This window comes from Corvus moneduloides, chromosome 4 (assembly GCF_009650955.1).
Source record: "Corvus moneduloides isolate bCorMon1 chromosome 4, bCorMon1.pri, whole genome shotgun sequence".
Taxonomy (NCBI): domain Eukaryota; kingdom Metazoa; phylum Chordata; class Aves; order Passeriformes; family Corvidae; genus Corvus; species Corvus moneduloides.
This window is the reverse complement of record NC_045479.1, coordinates 2,839,797-2,859,467: the sequence shown is the minus strand read 5'-3', so window position 1 is coordinate 2,859,467 and position 19,671 is coordinate 2,839,797. Positions and strand designations below refer to the sequence as shown.

At 40.3% G+C, this 19,671-nt stretch overlaps 1 protein-coding gene across 4 annotated transcripts in view; it reads left to right on the top strand.

The window, feature by feature from the left end:
• PIK3C2G (phosphatidylinositol-4-phosphate 3-kinase catalytic subunit type 2 gamma) overlaps positions 1-19,671 on the top strand; it is a 188,301-nt gene that overhangs the window by 163,551 nt on the left and 5,079 nt on the right. For 3 of the 4 annotated variants that reach the window (XM_032107350.1, XM_032107351.1, XM_032107349.1), the window contains 2 exons: positions 3,944-4,092; positions 18,927-19,052. In XM_032107350.1, the coding sequence (XP_031963241.1) occupies positions 3,944-4,092; positions 18,927-19,052 (275 nt within the window). The remainder of the gene's footprint in view (positions 1-3,943; positions 4,093-18,926; positions 19,053-19,671) is intronic. The other variant, XM_032107352.1, reaches the window with a different exon arrangement.

Genomic DNA, 19,671 nt, shown 5'->3' with positions numbered 1-19,671 from the left:
CAGCTCTGGTTGGCTTGGAGGACTAAGGCACTGAGACAGTCGGTGTATTTAGAGCTGACTGTACGAAGTCAGATACTTTAGAGGCTGTAACTAAAGCAGGCAGATGGTTGGCTTGGGGCATTCAACACCAGCCCTGGAACACCAAACAGGTTGCAGTGCTCTTTGATGCCAGATGTCAAAACAGGCTGTCACCAAGAAGAAAGGTCTAAGAAAAACCTGAGAGTGCAGAATACAGAATAATACTGAGCTCCCTGATGGCAGTGGGCTGACGCTTAGTTAATTAGTTTCCTCACATTGCTTTGCAGTCCGCGTGTGAAATGCAATGCGTTATTAAATTACAGTTTCCCTATTGATTTTGTCAGTAGCATCTTCCTCACCATTGGTATTTCTCAAATGTTGTGCACAGTGCAAATGTTGTGCAGAGCTTGTTTTAAGATGCTGCTAAGGGAGAAGTTGTACAAATGGTAGAACATGGAGGTGGTAGTTCTCCAGCATGCCAGAAAAGACCATCTAGATGAAGCAAAGAACTGCATACTTGACTACTGTGACGAGCATTCCACCTTCAGTAGAAATCCGAATGCTAATTGCCTTCATTTCTTGGTTTGAAAAGACAAAAGGACCCACCGTTTTCTCATGTTTATGTTCCTTGACAAGAGATTATGAACTGGCACTGTGTTTGGGGTTTTCTGTAGTAGCATTGGTGGCTGACTTTCACGCCTGGGATACATGACACAAATCAGATAGGAAAAACCTTCAAGTGCTCCAGGGTCCTCATTTGGTATTTGACAGCTTTTGCATCGACACCAGTGAGTGAAGAAGCCATCCCTGGGGGGAACTCTTGCTTCAGCTGTAGCCAGAGCAAGTTTGTCTTGTACCTGCAACAGAACAGCACTTGGTCCTTGTCTAAAATGAGCTGCAAGTAGAGCATGACACTTTGCAAAAATGCAGAGCCTGAGCTCAAGTCCATCTGCCCAAGCTAGATAGATTGGAAGTAATTATTGGACGTGTATTCTATTATCATTTGAAGCTAAAATCACCTGGACTTCAAAGAGGGTATGATCTAGCACAGAGTGTGGGAAAACCAAAAATGTACCAGCTGAGTGTAGCTAGCAGTAACTGGGTTTTATTGTGAAATATAAGCAATAGAGGTCTCTTCCATGTTTATCAGATTTCCCACGCTCTGTTACTTTTTATTTCCCTTCCTTTTATTTTTTTTCCATTAGTACTTAATTTATCGCTTAGTAAGAGCTAATATTTTAGTAATATTCATTCATTATTTAGTAACATTGATAATATTCATATTTTAGTAATATTCATGTGTGTGTTTCAGACCTCATTTTGCATATTGAATTAGAAATGCATTTTCCCTTCCTTCCTTTCCTTTTTTTTTTTTTTTTTTTTTTGTTAGAAACTTATTTACATTTCTTACTTTCAAGGGAAAAAAAAACAAAAACAACTCCCACAGAGAAATTCCTTCACTGGATGTAAGCACCACACTTTAAAAATTAATGAAAAAAAAGGCACAGGTAGCGCTGGTAGGAAAGGGAAGGCACGGTGAGCAGCTGGATTCTGATGACGTAATTTAACCTCTGAAATCTGTTGCTCTTGCTAAACCACTCATGATGACTCACTGCAATTCACCAAATTAACAGAGCCCCACAAGTGAATTGTGCCCTTATGTTAAAACAGAGCTGCCCTTGTGTTACATGGTGTGTAATAGTCTAGAATTCTACATTTCCTGTTGCAAATTCAAGGCAAAAGGACTCACAGCTTTAAAAAACGAAAGGTAAAGTGGTTTTGCATGAAAAAAAATAGAGGAATTGAATTTTATGGGCTTCTTCTTACCCTGGAAAAAACTCAGCATTGTCTGGTTCACAGAGTTTTCATCCCCTGTCCCTCCCTGTTCCTATTTGCATACCACAAGAAATGAAATAAGGTACAGTCTTGCCAAGTGATTTGTCAAAGTTCATAAGGGAGAATAACAAATGAAGAACTGCTACTCAGTCTTCCAAGTCCCAGCTTAGTGATTTCTTCCTGAGATTTCAATTCTTCAAGAGTGTTTCAGGCCCTTCTCTAATTAGGATGTGATTAAAAATGTATTTTTGTAGTCTCTAAAGGGGAGAAATTAGAGATGGATTCATATTCTGAAATTCCATTCCAAACATCATAAACTCAGTGGTGTTGGTATCCAAGCTGCCTGGAAAAATTATATTACGGCAGTTGCGTGTAAACACAGTGTTATTTCTAATTCATTTGAGTTCCCTTCCTTAGGATAAATGGCAATTACACTGGCTCTCTGGCTGTCAGCAGTACATGACAGCACTGTCGTGTCTGCTTGGCAGTTATTTTAGTGTCTTCACTCCAGAGGTTACACATTTGGTTTCTTCAGAAAAATACACCCAACGTGGCTTATTCATTATAGCATCCCCTGTGCTGCCTCCTCTGCTGAGCAACAGAGGAAAGCCTGAGCAGAGGGAGTTGGATTTCTTCCTCCTACAACCCTGCCTGTAAGAGCTCTGGGGCACGTGTGGCGAGGAGAGGGCAAGAGTGAGACAGGGAGTGCCCAGGTGTCTTCTGAGGCTGAAAGGGACACATGGGAACCCTTCTGCTACCAAGAACAGTTGTGATACTGCCTAAAACCTCCTGTAGTAGCGCATAACCCTGCTGTGTGATGGCTGTTTTGTCATTCTCATCCTTGCCCATTGCTCCTGCTTCTCAGAAGATGTGTTTCTATTTAAAGAATTAATTACCACTCTATTGTCTTGTCTTGTGTTGTTATGTCACCCTGCCATGGGTTTAGGGCTGGTGTGTCAGTGGCAGATCCCAGGGTGCAGGAAGGAGAGCAGGACTTCTCTGTCCGAGATCTCAAGCTCAGCTTCCTCTCTAATGGGAGGCGAGAGGGCAGAGCCCAGCTCATGACACATCCTTGTTTTGTTGTAAGCTTAGGTCAGGACTGAGTCCTTACTTTTTCATGTATCTTAGTGGTTGTAATACATCTTTGGTCTAATTAAATGAAGCCCTGTTTGCCTGAGTAAAACCAGGCAACTTTCACGCAGGCAGTGTCTGGGCTGTCTTTGATGGTGAGCAGGTGATGCAAAATGGCTCAAGTCCAGCTCCTGACCCACTGCTCAGGTGAAACACTGCAAAATAAGGATGTCAGATAGATAGTGAGGAGAGTTTGTGCTCACCATCACCTGGTTTACTGTGGTAAAAGGCATCTTTTCTCTGTGTGTTTCTTTGCTGTCTCTGCAGGGGCAGGTAAACCACATTACTTACCCAGCTTAAAGGACACACCCTTTTGGCAGTGAGAACAGCGGGCTCAGTGCCCCCAGCAGAGAGATGGAACAGGATTTGCTTAGTCATTTCTTCCACATTATGAGACTGATTCTTCTTGCCCGGAAAATGAAAAATGTTTTTTTCAGTGGGAATTGAATCAGACACTTTAAGTGCATCTTAGTAGAAAAATCTATGAAAGCAATGGGTTGCATGAAAACCAGCCTGGAACAGAAAAATACAGAATGAGGAAGGGAAAATTTATATATGGGGTTGTTTCTCTTATTTGTTTTGGAACTGGTCAGGAAACTTGTTCTTTTTTCCTTCTTTCCTTTTTGTTCTTTCTCTTGGGAACTGAGAAAAAAAAATCCAGTGTTTTAACCAGGCAGGAGAACTGCAACAATAGTGAATAGTGTCATCAGTGACTGCCAAAAAAAACACCCCAATTATTTGTCTCTCAAGCATAAATTTCCCACTGAATTTCAGATTGATGGCAATTAGTAAATAGAAAATCTCACTGGCAGTTAACAAACAGGAAAGAAAAGGAGCACTGCATGTCAGACCACTTTCTTCCATCACACTCCTTATCCATGTTTTCTAATTTCGTCCCTGGTTTAAGCACACAGCAGGTTTTTATATGTTAGTTAATGTGTACTTCTATATTTTACAGATCTACTTCCTCTAAGCTGTTACCTAAAAAATCAAACTGTGTGGCCTTTTTTAGGTCCTCAGTCAACTGGCCACATGCCTGGAGTACAATTGGTCATATCCTACGAGAACACCCGTCTGACAATAATGCTGAAACACATGAGGAACATCGTGAGTATTTTTATCAGAATGTAAAACTCGTAAGTCCTTGCATTTGCAGAGCACTGTGAAAACATTAATCTTCAAACAGCCTTTCTGGGATAACTAATTTCAGCTCAAAGTAATGACAGTGCTGTTCAGTCATGATTTAACAATTGCTTTTTTCCTTTGAGCTCACTCAATATGGTTACAGGTGTGAGACAGATACAGAAGCTGGATTTCCTTAATGGCTGCTAATGGCCTTTTCCAAGAAAACCGGTTTTGATACTGTTTTGGCCCTCTCAGCTGACGCATTTTGATTGCAGTCAGGCATAAGGCATCATGCAGTAGCATGACTTTTTGCAGCATGTCAGCCTGGCACTATGGATTGATTATCCAGACATTTCTGTCTAGTCCAGCATGACTGTCTATGAAGAGGGAAGAGCTCAGCAGAGGGAGCAGTGGTATATTTTAAGGAGCAGTGTCGTTTGGAGGCGTGCTGCTCAGCTTTGTAACACACTGTCAGGAGGCTGAGAGGTAAATGTTGAGCGTTCCTGGAGCCAGGCTATGGGAGGGGAAGCTGGCAGTGCTCCTGCAGCACAAGGCCGGTGGAATTGGCTGCTGAGGGTGACTCCAGAGATGGAGTTGGGGCTCTGTGCGATCTGTCACTGCAGGAGCGTGTGGGCTGCTGCATAATGAATTCCATGCCTAGATGTGCTCCTGAATTTCCATGGCTCATGTCTCAAGTTATGGCTGTGGCAAGAGAGCCTTTATTTGTTTAGCTAGGGGATTAGAGCACTTATTAACAATTGTGAGTTCTCAGTGCATACTCCATGCCACTTCCATCCCAAACTGGATTGCAATCCCTTTTCCTAAAAGGGGCCAAACTGAGGGGCTTATGTGAGCACCAGCCAGTAATAAAATGAGGCTGATTAATTAATTATGAGGCACATGAGGCTTACATAGCTCTGACTGTTCTCTGCTGGCCACTCCAGCTTCTCATTTGCAATTCAAGCATCTCCATTCTGGTCTATGGCACTCAATACATCTCTGTCCTGAGACTTGCTTTCTGTGTCCTGTGTGCCACTTTGACAGGTGAGATCAGCCTCTGCTGACAGGTCCAATTTATACAAACTTTACCTTCAGGATGTAACGCAAGACCCTCTTTATATTTTCTGTTGAGCTTTTTAAATCTAAGTGACTTTGATAAACTTCTGAGAAAGTTCTAATTGGTGGGAGAGGCATATTTAAGTGATTGCCATGCTGATGATGTCATTAAGAGTTCAAGCAGGTGGTGTGGAGATGCACATAAACGATTTGCAGGTATTGGAATTAGTCTTTTTTTCTCCTTCTTTCCATCATTTGAAGTGTGTAGTCTCCTAACTGTGTTCTTAGGAAGTTCCAGCCATCTAATTAAATGAAAGTAAATTACAGCATAGATAGCTGTGTAGTGCAAACATAAAATCCAGGGTTTGGTTTACTTCATTACGGACAGTACAACTTGAAATTACTGTGTTTCTTTTGAAAGTAGGTAACTTAAATCCATCTTAGTCAGTTTGCAGAGAAATGGTAGAAGCCCCATTCAGCAAGACTAACAATGATTCACAACTTGAAAATAAGGTCATTGTTTTGGCAGCCTAACTTAAGCAATCATATTTTGAAATCCTGGGCTTCCAATTCCTTCCTTCCACCTGGCCATCCATCCGTTGTCACCTGACCTGAAATATGAAATAGTAGTGCTTCAGGGTATTGTGATACTGGACCGCCTTCAGACCAGTAACCTATATAAGGAAGGTTCTTTACCCCATTATTAATCTTCTCAGCTTCCCAGTATATAAATCAATCTTTCTGATATGCTCTCTTTTCTTTTCCCCTTCCTTTCCTCTTCTTTTTTTTTTGGTTGAGCTGAACAGCAATTTTAAAAGTATGCCAAGATCATATCTTATTCAAGACATGTTAAAGCTATTTCAGGTATACTCAGTCTTTTGCAGAGTCTCACTAATTATATTTTAGTGGTTCATCTGTGCAGAGATTACTTTGCTATCTTGTTTTATTTCATAATTTATAGTAAATAATTTTTGTTCTGCTCTTCCCTATTTAATTTATCTCTATAAAGAGATTTTATGATGTGTTCAGATGTGAAAATAATTGTAGTAGGCCAAATTAATCCCAAATGTAGCTTCACAGAACTGACAGGAATTGTGATAGAGACTTTTGATCCACGTAAATAAATATGATTTAGTATTTGTGTGGGTTTACTTCTAGGAGTTTTAATAGGAGATCTAGAGCCTGCTGTGCAAATCCTATATTGATATACAATGCACAAGAGACTCCCTAAGGAGCTGGTATTTTTTATAGCCACTCACAGGTGTCACACTGGTTCTTTAAAGGAGGAAGCCAAAAGACTGCAGTGCTACAACTTTGCAGGAATTTTTCCTGAAGGAGATTTCCCCATTCCTGCGGGGTGTCATAGAGAAAAAATGCTGCAGCAGTGGAGAGAGCACTGGTGAGGTGCAGACTTAGCAGAGGACTGTCTAACGTGGGTGCATGCGTGGACTCCACAGCGCAGGCCCTTTGGATCTGATGCATCCACACGTGCCTGATTTGCTGCAGATGCACAGATCTCATCCCTAGATCAGCTTCAGTGTCCTCTCCCTCACCACTGCAACATTTCAGTTGTGTTAAAAATGCCAGTCCTGCTTGAAGAAAACTCTATCAAAAATTCAGCAAAGACAAACAACAAAGAACAGCCTTATGGATTTTGTGGCTGGAAAGGACCATTAATCTAATCTAACCTTCTGTAAAGAAAAAGCTGTATTCTTTCACTAAGGAAATACTTGCAGCCAAGGAAACTGTTTGAACACAGAGATGTTAAGCCTGGTTGTTAATGTTTGCCTACAGTTTAAGGCTGTGGGTGCACAATGAAGACAAGTTCTTTTAAACAGATACTTATAAGATACTAAAAATGTTTCAGTCTCAAGATTTCCCTCAGCAATTCATAGTTTCACTTGAATCCTGGGATTCTGTAAGTCAGGTGGCTCACTGCTTCTGCTTATGATTTGAATGGCATTACCATGATTGCTGAGGAAAATGACTTTAAATTCAGTTTTCAAATATACAAAAGCCATGATGCCAATAAAATGCAATTTTCCAATCGTGTATATTACATAACTTGAAGTCAGCCTGTTGGGGCATTGCTCCCTCCTCTCAAATGAAGACAGTGCAACACTGGGCACTTTATGCAGAGGGACTACAGGCAATATTGCCTTAATAAGGTGAGGCTGGGGTAGAAGAAAGCATTTTGTAGGGGTGAAAACCTTAGAGGCCTGGAGAGTTTGCCTCTGGAGGATATGGCAGATGGAGAGGTGAGACAGGGCAGGCTTATTCTATAAAGACAATCGTGCAGTACCTGGCAAAGTGCACTAAGTGGTCTTAGGAGGAATATAAAGGAGCCCCAGGGGAGACTTACTTTGGCCTCTGAAAGGATTTGTTACCTTAGAACAAGAATAGGCCAATTGTGGCAGCACAATACCCAGAAAAGCAGCAGTAGGCAGGAACAGGAGCACAGGGAGAATGCTGCTCTGCCTTAAAAATGCACCTTGCACAGGTGTGAAGGTGGATTTGTGAAAATTGAAACGCTTGTAGGTTTTGAACTTGAAATGTTCAAGTCCAGCTCTGTTCACCTATGTTAGCTAACACAGAGGGCAGGGGATATCGAGAGTCCAGCAGGTCTCACACAGAGCTGCCTATGGTCTGGTTTAGTTCCACACAGCCAGAAACAGCCAGGCTACCTACTCATGCACTGCTGGGCTTGCTCACTCCTCAAAAAAATACCAGAAGCAACAGGAATAGCCATTGCTGACATCCAGAAAAGGGTTTCTAACATATTTCCTTGCCTGCTTCATGGAGAAGCAAAGGGAACAGTGGTTCAGCACTGGCTCAGGAGGGAGGCTGCTTTTCCACTGACTTCATTGCCATGACTTCAGGCATGCCCTGTTTTCCTAGATAAGCAGCTAAACTTTCAATCCTGACCGCTAAACATTTTTGCCCATTACTTCTTGTGGACAGAGTAACTCCTCAGGGGTAGAGGGGAGGAGAAACAAAGCCAAGTTATCCTGAACCTCATGCCAATAAATGTAAGATGTTACTAGAATTCAGGAAAGCGTGCGTGGGCGATGAATTCAGAACCGATTTTACAGGGGGAAAATTTGCTGGAAGAAAAATAAACTCCTACAGTTCTTTGCAAAAGTACTTCCAGCTTTCCTTTTATAAAAGCTCTGAAGCTGTCATGTACCACTCCTGGTGATTAATGATTCTGGGATAGCTGATATGTGGGTGACGAATCAGTAATCAGCTTTAGGCTTGCACAGACATCCAGCCTCTTTCCATTCCGTGTCCTACACCATGTGAGTACAAATTGCTTCCAAAAATGTTTGTGAGATGAGATGGTTTAAATGTGCTGGGAAGAAAGGTGGGAGCCAATGTTTCCCAAATCCAAAGGGATGAAATCTAAGCCTGCAGCACACGGCTATAGGGATGTTCCCACCTACAGGAGAGGTAGATGCTCTGCTTCCTTTGCTGGGTTTTGTCTCAGCTTGAGCTGGGAAAGGGTTGGGGGTCTTTGTTCAGTCTTAGTTGGTTCCCATCATTCCTCTCATGGGCTCACTAACTTTTACACTTTATGACTATCATTATATAGATTTAAATGGAAAATATATACTACCTGCCAACAAGGCAGTGCCTGCCAGTGAAATAAAAAGCCACATTATCCTTTCAGAATATTATGAATGTGTGCTGCTTTCCTTACTACAGCCCATGGATCAGCCAACAGGGATTGGAATGGAGGTGCACAGGTAGGCAAGGCAGGGATGGAAAACAAGTGGAAAAAAAATGACTTTGAGTTGAACAAAGTTGTCCAGAGAGTATCAGAGACAGAACTAAATCACTAGCTTGGCTGATGCAGGGAGGTAACACATTCAGATGAAGTTCTCCTTAGACTGGCACAAAAAAAAAACAAAATAAAAAGCCATGGGAAGAAAGCTTTTGTACTAACTCTAGCTTATAAAGAATTTGGATTTAGTTTTATATTCATAGAAAATTCTTTTACTTTTAAAGTGAAAGGAAATTAGCTCAGATAAACTATGTTCTCCTTTAGACTGAAAATTAGCTGAACACCTCTAAACAAAGGGTACTACAACTCAACAGTAGTTTAAATTGGAAAGAGATGAGGTCTGTTCTTGTGGCACAGGGATTACTGTTGGATTCAAACATATTTGTTATGAAAGGTGTTTGACAAATATGTTGTACAGAAAGTTGTGTTATTACTTCTTGTTAAACCCTTTAATTTGTCACAACCACAGTACTGGCTCAGCTCTAAATTCTAACTGCTCATTTTTAAATAAGTAATTCCCTACATAGTTGATATGTGTTGAATAAGGAAAAAAAAAAAAACAAAACAAAACAACCACAAACAGTGAGCTCTGTTTAATAATATGAGTGATCTGGGAGATGAAGGGGAACAAAAATGAAATTTGCCACTGGTTGCAAATGAAGAAAACATTAAAAATAATAGTTCAGGCAGAACAAGATCAAGAGAATGAAAGTAATTTCCAGAACCCTACAACCAGGTTGGAAAAATGAACAATATTTCCTCGGGGAGGGAGAGATCTATATCCCACAGTAATGAGAAGATAAAACAAGCACATGGTAAGACATGAGGTTGCTACAAGAGATGCCAATGAGAAAGGCCAGATGCTGGTGCTATGGGACAGAAATGAAGTAGTTCATCTTTATAAGGCTCTCGTAGTAAACTATTTCTCTCAGGATGTTTTTTTAACTAGAGTACAAGTTCAAAGAACAATTCTCAGTAGGGTTGCTGGGGAGTGATTGATTCTTCAGGAGTGATTTATTGTTACTAAAACTTAGTTAAGAACAGACTAACAAGGACACGAGTCAGTTGTGCAAATATTTAAGGGAGAAGACAGGAAGGTTCAAGAGGAATTATTTAGAACGTTGAGCAAGAGCATTAAGTAGAAGTAATGAGAGCTAATTAAGGAGCAGAAATTTCACACCTCATATAATGAAGTGCTTTCATACACAGGGAGATGGCATGATGCAGAATAATTGAAAGAAAAGTGAAGGGAGATTGTACGGTTGGAGAACTTAAAAATAGACATATACAGACTTTTGTAGCTAATTAAGAAATTGAGAAGAAAAATAGTGCAGAAAGAAGATGCAGATCACAGTCTCATTGTTTCTTTACACATTTTTATATTCACTTACTGTCTCAGCCCAGGCAAGGAGAGATAAGAATTTATATGTGACAAAAAGGTAGAAACAGAGCAAAAGCTTTTGCTTGTGTTTCTTTTCTCAAAGTCTAATTTTCTTTCATGCCCTCTAACAGGCAGCAATGCTCTTAATCCTGAGTGATTTCAAAAGGAAAGTGAAATGGGGATTTGTCTAAAGTATTTGTTCTCCTTTGTACTTTATTCAAAAGAAGAAATTCTGTTATCTATGTTTCTAAGAGTCAAAACAAGATCATTCTTATCTCAGCCAGTGTCATAGACTCTGTGACTAAATATCCATCTGAAAATGAAGTATTCCAAGCACAATAATACAGGGTTGAAAGCAATGGAATTTAGTTTCTTTATGGGCTTGGTGGTAATTCTGAAAAGCTTCAGAGACTTGTTCATGAAATCTACCCTCTGTGTTCTACACCCTGCACCAGCATTGCTTATCCACAGGATAATACAGTTTTAAAGCACGACTGAACCTTGATTTCTCTCATCTATGCAGAAAAATCCCTAGGGGAGTTAATTAACTTAAAGATAGTAATGCAGCAAGTGGTTCAGAAATCTAAACATGTTACCTTTTCTTTCAGAAAAAAAAACTTCTATGTGATTCTTGCTCAAATCTTTTACTGGGAGTTGTACATTAATTCAATACATTCCCACTACCACTTTATATTATTTTTTCAGCCTTGGTAACTTTTTTATGCCCACATGGTGCAGTATGGAGCACACAGTAATCGAGTCCTGAGCATTGGTGAGGGGTCAGAGGTTTGTCAGAGCTCGGGAGCTGGAGCTAAGCGCTGAGTGGGCTGGGTACAGACACAACCCATCCTATGATGTCTTTTTCTTTGTTGCTTGCTCAGAAACAGCAATAAACACACACAAAGTTGTGTCATTGCTTGATGGAGCTAAATTCTAGCCCTCCTTGCCTGCTGCTGATGGTCTGTAAAAGGCAGGAGCCTGTTTTACATGACAGTTACAGACTGTGGTTGTATGGACTCTTCCCCATTCCATTTGGGATTGTGTCTGTCCTTATCTCCTGTGCATTTCTTCAACTTTCTGGTTTCAGAGCACTGTAGAAATAAAGGCTTGGGAGAGAAACCCTTGTGACCTCCTGGGTATCCTAGCTTTCATTTTATTTACTTCATTTAAGCAGAGATAGATGGGCTTTCCTCTTAATGACTGGAGCAGGTGAGAAGCATTTTGCATAATTCTTAAAAAGCCCTGAGTCTTTTGGGAACCAGTCTGTTTTCCAGAACTTTCTCCTTAGGAAAAAAAAGAAATCACAAATTTGGTTTTTTTAAATATTTAACAAATAATTCCTGTTTCTTTTGAAAGTCCCACTGTCTCTGTGCCTTGGTATCAGTTTGAAACCAAGATTCTTACATATGTGATACGCTGGAATCACAATTCCATCGCATTGTCATGGATCAACTGCCTGATCATGGATATTTTGAATACCATGAATTATCTTGCCTGACCTCCAGTGACCACTCCAGAACAGACCATTTTCCCATAAAGTCCTATTTCCAGCTCCATACACACCTTTTTTCACTGGTGGTGGCACGAAGCATCAGGATCTGTCTCAGCTGGGGCCAGGCACCAACGTGGGGGCAATTTAACCAAGCCCAGCCAGGAGATGTCCACAATATGACAGAGTGAATCTCTTGCTGGTCTCCCTCCTTGATAGGGTTATTTTTTTCCCATTTGACAGTCAAGACACCTTGGAAATTGTTGGCTGTTGGTTCACTCTTTAGAAATTTTGTGTCTCAGGACAGTTCTTACCCTATTTTGCCAGCACAGTTGTCCCCCTCAGGAATGCTGCATAACCAGCTGTTACAGCCAGGCTGCTCCAGTCCTGGCTACTCTGCTGCAGGCAGGTTGATGAGGATGCTGAAGGTATTGGACATAAGCTATATTTGGATATTCACATCAATAATGTGGATAGAGCATCTTTGCATTTTTAGCATGGTAAATGACAAAGCCATCTGGAGGCTCTCTCCACGGACACTGCCAGATTTCTGAAAGGTAGAAAATGCCTGCTCAAAAAAATGCTTTCCAGAATTTCCCTGACAGCAAAATACTTTTATTTCCCTGCATTAACTTGAGATAAATGCAATTTCTTCTTTGGTTGCTTTGCCACTGACCTCCACAGCAGTGATCTCTGTCAGTGCATCTTTTGTCTTTATGTATGTAACCAGATGACCCAAAACAACTGGGATCAGAAAATATAATATAATAAAACTGCTGTTGAGGAGAAGCAGTTAAATATCTTCAAGTTTTAGGTGAAAAAAGACGTTGTTTGGGGGAAAAAAATACCATGTTTGTGCTATCACTTTTGGCCAGTTGCTTTCCTGTTTTGTCTTGCCAGTAGCAGACAATGCAGGGTGCACTGTAGTGATAGAGTGGATTATCTTCTTTTGTAGTTATTATTTAATTACTGCAAATGGGATTTTATTTTTAATTTTCTTTGAAGCAATTTGGAGATATTTTGTGAGAGGAAAATGAAAAGCTCAGTGGCAGTGTAGAATGGAGGTGTTCATGCTTTGGGATGTGCAGAGCTCAAAGGAAGAACTCGGAAGGGTCTTGAATGCTGCATTTGGATTTAGGAAGCAACAACACAACCACCCATTCACACAGCAATCCCATTTTTCCTGAAGTTTATATATCATTAATCTGCTTTTGAAGGAACCCCTTGCTTTGTAATACTAATTTCTCAGCTACTCTTAGAAGTAGCCCAGAGGATGTTCTCTTTTTCTTAAGGCAGAGGCTGTGTTTGCTAATTAAGCTGCAGCTTTGAAAGACAGGGTTTAGCCTTCCTCTGCTAAGTTACACAGGGACTCGGAGGAAGTGAGAAACAGCAGCAGTGATGGCTCTTCCACATTCCTTACTAGTTTTAATTTAGTCTAGAGGCAGCCAGTAATTTACAAAGGTTACAGCAGTGCAAGGATGATTTCTTCTGTGGATTTTTTTCTAATCCTCCTTTATTGGATAATAACCAAATCCATGTAATGTCTACACATAATACATAGACGTTTTGTTTTGTTGAAGGTTTTTCCTAACCACTTAGTACAGTGGTTTGCTTTTGAAAGGTGTATGGATATCTCAATATCAAAAATTAAGGAATATTTTGTAGTCCTTTCTTCACTACGTAGATAAATTCTCACAGCAGTATATGTAAGAGAAGAACATAAGGATAGTAAAGCATAGGAAGACTAAGAGAAGTACTGGAGAAAGTGAACTATTTTTATTTGGGGGCAGTAGCTGAAATGGGAGTCTTTCTAAAACCTGGATATCTTTTTTTTATTATTATTGGAGAAAAGGAAGAGAGAAACTGCAATTTAAAAATGTAGAGGAAATTAATTTTGGAGGGAAGAAAAGTACTTACTTATAGAGGAGGAAAGATGTCATTAGTTAATATAAGTTAGTTGATCATTAGTTTTTACTGTCAAAATTGTTGAAAATGAAAAATGGGAAAAAGAGAACAGCAGCTGGAACTATCAAATGTTCAGGAGCCATCAATCTGTCCCACTCTAGGACAAAAAGTGATCTGCATGTCTAACACTAACAAAAACTGATGACATGATTTAAATTTGAGGCAAAAGTCACCTAAAAAGAAAATTTTATGTTGCTTAGGAAGACATGAGTTTTAAAAAGTTTTACAATAAATTATCCTTAAAATACATATTTTAAAAATCATAAAGCTTTCCTTAAAATTCTTATGAGTATGACCCAATATTAATATTGGATGCTAGATCACTAAATAGTTGAATATATGGCAGATCTTACAGTACTTATGCCTATAGTAATGATAACAAAGAGTCCTTGTGTTAGGAGAGTTGTGGATCATTAGTAATGATCGGGGAGAAAAGTCATTAGGATAACATATTTCTTGTGGAAAAATTAATTTAATTCATCCATTATTTCCCAGCTATAGCTACTATATTTTAAATTAAGTTACACAGGAGGTAACCTATCTGTGTGGGTTTCTGTAAACAAATACCAACTTTTCTTAGTTTTGGAAAATAAAACTGGAATGGAAATGGAACACAGTCATAACAGATACAGTCTGTGTATTTTAGGGTTTCGGTATTGAATTAGAGATGTGGAAGGAAGTAAATCCAGAATATTATTTTCTCTCCCTCATTCCCCCTCGTTCTTAAATATTTTCATCACCTTCTGCCTGACTTTAGAAGAAAGTAACATTTCCAAGGTAAATTCTGTTTTTAACATAAATACAGGCGGTTGTAAATGAGTTCCTTAAAAACATCCGTCATTATCAAGGTCAAGTAGGCTGGTCATTCTCTGAGAAAATAGTTCAGTCATCACTTGGTTGTATTTGAAGAAAGCAAATAGAGTCAGTTTCTAAATTCAATTTGAGTCAGTTTCTAAATTCAAATTTTTTTATTGGCAGATCAAAATCACTGGGGGATTTTATGGGTTTTTTGTCCCTAAGTATATCAAGGGAACCTATGGCATTTCTGTTGGGAGCTTGGTTTTATACCTTTACGGCCTTACAGATTTTTATAGCTTGGATTTATTTGCAAGCAAACACAATAAAAGATTTAAGACAGTAATTTAAATTGGGAATAACTTCTTCTGAAGGAAGTAAAAATCCTTTATTTTTGGGTTAAGGAAATGACTACAGAATTAAACACAAATAGAATTCAATCTAAAACTTTAGGCTTTTTCTGTTTTCTTGATCACAAGTGCATTCAAGCTATAAAGGTTTTGCAGAGTAGAGTGCAAAATGGCATTCCCAAGGTACCCTTTGATTTTCCCTCTGGCCTGGACTATGGACAGAAATCAGTGATTTTTTTATCCTTTAATGACACCAAATAGGGGGTTTGCTGGATTTCAGAACTACTCATAAGCCTGCTAGAAATTTTGCTCTGTTTTTATAATAAACTCACCAGAACAGACACTCTTTGGTGCAAAAAGAGAAATTCCACCTGAATATGAGGAAGAATTTCTTTACTGTGTGGGTGACCACACACTGAACAGATTGCCCAGAGAGGCTGTGGAGTCTCCCTCACTGGAGATATTCCAGAACCATCTGGATGCAATGCTGTGCCATGTGCTCTGGGATGACCCTACTGGAGCAGGGAGGAGGGACCAGATGACCACCATGGTCCCTTCCAGCCTGACCCCCTCTGGGATTCTGTGGTTTTGGTCAGGTATTCCTCATGTTTACCTAAATTTATAAATAAGCCAGTGCAGTCTGACTTAGAAGTGAAAGGACAATCATGGGGGGTTTCTTACTAAATGTTATACTGTAATCTGACAGAAGTCATAATCTTTAGTAAGAAAAATATTTCTGTTTCCTCCATTTTTCCTTTATTCTCCATTCTCCTTTGTTTCAGTGCTCAACTCAGATATGAAACACTGGGAAAGGACTAGTTTACCCAAAACTTGGGGGGTTTTTTGCCTGCTATGTCAGTTGTCTTAATAAAACAGTTTACTTCAAATTCCACCTACTTATGATTTAAAAAGATATTTTTGCCATGTTAATCCCACTCTTGGTTTTGGACTATTATAGTCAAACTGCCATGATCACTCCTTGTTCCTGCTAGGAAGCATCTAGCAAAGTACAGCTCTTTCCATTGCAAGAAATCCTATGGTGAAGCAGGCTCTTCATAAGAAAAAAAATTCAGCTCTTGTGCCAATCAAAAGAAAAACCAGCATAAACTCATCATATGAGCTCCCCATACTCTGTTCTTGTAAGGCTGGGGCTGGTTTATACCTGCTCTTAATTTGTAGTTTTGAATTATTAGTGCGTGGCAGGGCAGAGTCTTTTTCACAGTTGAAGTCCTTCATTAGATGGATTGTGTTATGTCAGGAGTCAGGGGAGGGCAGCTGGAACGTGATCCGGCTGGAAGAGTGCTCAGCTGAAGCTTTTCTGATTGTTTGATGGCATAACAGTGCCACTGCAGATGGAGAACTGGGACAATAGTGGCATTTGGAGTGGCCTGTTTGCCTTTCCTCGGGAAGGGAGAATGAAGGGGGAAAATGTCACCTGTAAAGTGGGGGAGAAAAAACCAACAATCAGAACTACAATGTCTACTTGGAATTCAGGTGGCTGCACATCAAATTACCTCTAACAGTCTGACTGCTGATTGCTACTATTCATGAAAAGTGGCTTCATTTTAGTTCTGAAATATCCCAAAGTAAATGCTCTGTCCTTGAGTTTTCCCATCTGAATCACTAAAATATTCTCTTTTTTAATTTTCTCTCTTGACCCTCTCCTCCCACTCACCTCTTTCAACATGTATTTAGCTACATTCAGAGGGATAGTGAGGAAGTAGTTTTCAGTCCATCTCATATAGCCAAAACACTGCTGCAAAGTGCCTTGCTTGAATTTTGGGTGGAATCAGCTGACAGAGGAAGGTTAGTTGGCCGAAGGCAAGGTAACATGACAAAGAGCAGCTCAAAGGCATAGTGACAATTTCGCCTGACTTCTTTTCAATTAATCACATCTGCTTCTGGACACCCTGTCCTGTTGAACAATCACACAGCAACCAGCTTGGATTCTTCCCCTGGCAGTTAAATGTCAGGCTGAGCCTGTTTCCAGTTCAGATAACGCTCCATGATCTGTGCCTTTGCTGCTTGAGGTGCTCAGTGAGGCGCAGCAGTTGTGACAATGCCTGGTCCTGCCTGGGCAGCTCAGAGGGGCAGCAGGACGGGACAGGTGCAGCCACATTACCTTTGGAGCCTGTCAACTCCCCCTGGTTCCTTTCTTTGTCTGAAACAACTAAAATCAGTTGACCTTCAAGTTACAGTGATGTTTACCTATTCATTGAGAAGGGAAGAGCTTGATTACACTTAGGATCCTGGTTGCTTGGACTGGAACTCAAGGCTGCATTTCATTCTCTCTCCTGATTTTTAAGAGCTGTTCAATTTACTGTTACTTGTAATCCTCAATTGAAGTTTTAGTACAGTCCTAGATCAGCAGAGATGGGCTTTCAAATGGACAGTGTAACTTATAAATCCTGCATTAACAATGTGGCACCCTGACCTAGGAAAATACCCATTAGCTCCATTGCCCTTTAATGGCTCTCTTATGTTGACCATTGAATCCCATCTATCTAAATCCCATGGGTATTTTAAATCAGATGTACTTTGGGGAGCTTAGCAATAGAAATATTAATCACTCCCGTAGTGCTGACAATATGTAATGGTTTGAGTGGGGCATCCTTTGATGCTGTATGGTGTTAATGATAGCAGTAATGAGCTTTGCAGTTGACCGCATCATTTCCCTTGAAGGATCATTTCAGATAACAAAAACCAGAGGTTTGCAGTGCAAGAACTGGTTGTTGTTCACACAAGCACTGTTTTCCTGCCCAATAGAGAAGTTATTTATTGCTAAGAGACAGCAATTTCTTCTATCCCAGGGATATGTTGTTGATAATGCTGTAGAAAGCCCCATATTTCCAGGCACATACTGTGAATAATCAAAATCCGAAAAATTACTTCATTCTGAGCCAGGTGTAAAATTAAAAATGGGAGATATAAATGCAAGTGCCTGTATAATCCTTTGGATTCATTGGTTCCAAATGTTTTAAGATCTCTTCTTTTTGCCTGTATTCTTATTTGCATCCTGTCACTGGATTTCCTGGGAGATGGCAGGTAAACTTCCTATCTAAAATGTTGATTATATGATTAAAATTACTGATATTTTGATACGCCCCATTTTGTGATTTCTGATTGTATACTGTGTAACCACCACAAGGGTTTGTGCTTAATTATAAGCCAAGCATTAAGTGATATGTGCTGGCAGTATGCCTGCTCCATAGTTTTTCATTATTATGTTTCTTGTGTATTCTTTTGAAGCCTCAAGTAATACAATGTGTTTTCTGAGTAATTGTAATGCTGCTTTAGGAATTACTTTGCAGCTCCTCAGAAGTTATCAAAAAATTCTCCACCCACCAGCACTGGCTGATGACTGAGCCTGGTTAATAGATTTTCTCTGATCTCGAGTGGCTACCATATAAGATGGAATATCTGGAATATCGTTCAGTAACCTGAACTGGAAAATTAAAGAGAGATTGCAGCTGTGTGATGGGTGAGATTGGAAAGGCTGCTATAAGAATCCTGTTCTGCCCATATTGCTGCAGGAAATGCTCCTGGCTCTTTTATGGTAATATGCTTTATGAAACACCCTTAGAAACAGTTCTCCCCAATATCAGCACCGATATTTAGGGGTTAAAATCAATAGGAGCTTACTGTCTAAAATCCAGTTTCTATGCATTGGTCTGGAGAGTGGAAGGGCTGGACTTTGTATCAGATTAAGATGAGTAAGGGTAGATTGAGGCTTAAGGGTTTTTCCATCAGAATGAAAAATATTAAAGATAGACAATTTTACCTTTTCTTTGTATTAATTTTTATTTTCCTGATTCCATTTTAAGCTGAATTCTAATAATTCTTGTTATTCCGCAAGCACTCCAATTTAGCCCAGAGAATACTGAGAATGTGACATGTTTCTGTGTCTGCTAAAAGCCCAGATTTCATTTGGTACTTTTTATTTGTTTTCTTTGCTAGAACATGGACATTCATATTTATGACCTTCTTGTATTCCAGCGCCTCCCAGATGGCTCTGCCCCAAGTGCACACGCTGAATTTTATCTTCTGCCAGATCCTTATGAGGTCAGTCGAAGGAAAACAAGAACAGCTCCAAAAGGCTCTGACCCTACTTACAATGAACTTGTGAGTACCGTTCACTTTCTTCCACCATTTCTTGTTTCATGGAATTACAGAATGGGTCAGGCTGGAAGGGCCCACCGTGGTCATCTGGTCCCACCTCCCTGCTCCAGCAGGGCCATCCCAGAGCACAAGGCACAGGATTGTGTCCAGATGGTTCTGGGATATCACCAGTGAGGGAGACTCCACAGCCTCTCTGGACAATTTGTTCAGTGCTCAGTCACTGCACAGGAAAGTTCTTCCTCATGTTCAGGTGAAACTTCCTGGGCATCAGTTTCTCCTGTTGGCTCTTGTCCTGTTGCTGGACCCCACAGAGCAGAGCCTGGTACATCCCGTGGACCCCTTCCTGCAGACACTGACAGACATGGATGAGGTCCCCTCTCAGCTATCTCTTTTCCAGGATGAACAGGCCCAGCTCACTCAGCTTTTCCTCATGAGAGAGATGCTCCAGTCCCCTCATGACCTCCATAGCCCTTCACTGGACTCACTCCAGTGGTTCCCTGGTTTTCCTGATCAGTTGAGCCCAGAACTGGACACAGCACTCCAGATGTGCCTCACTAGCTGAGTAGAGAGGCAGGATCACCTCCCTCAACCTGCTGTCAGTGCTTTTCCTAATGCACCCCAG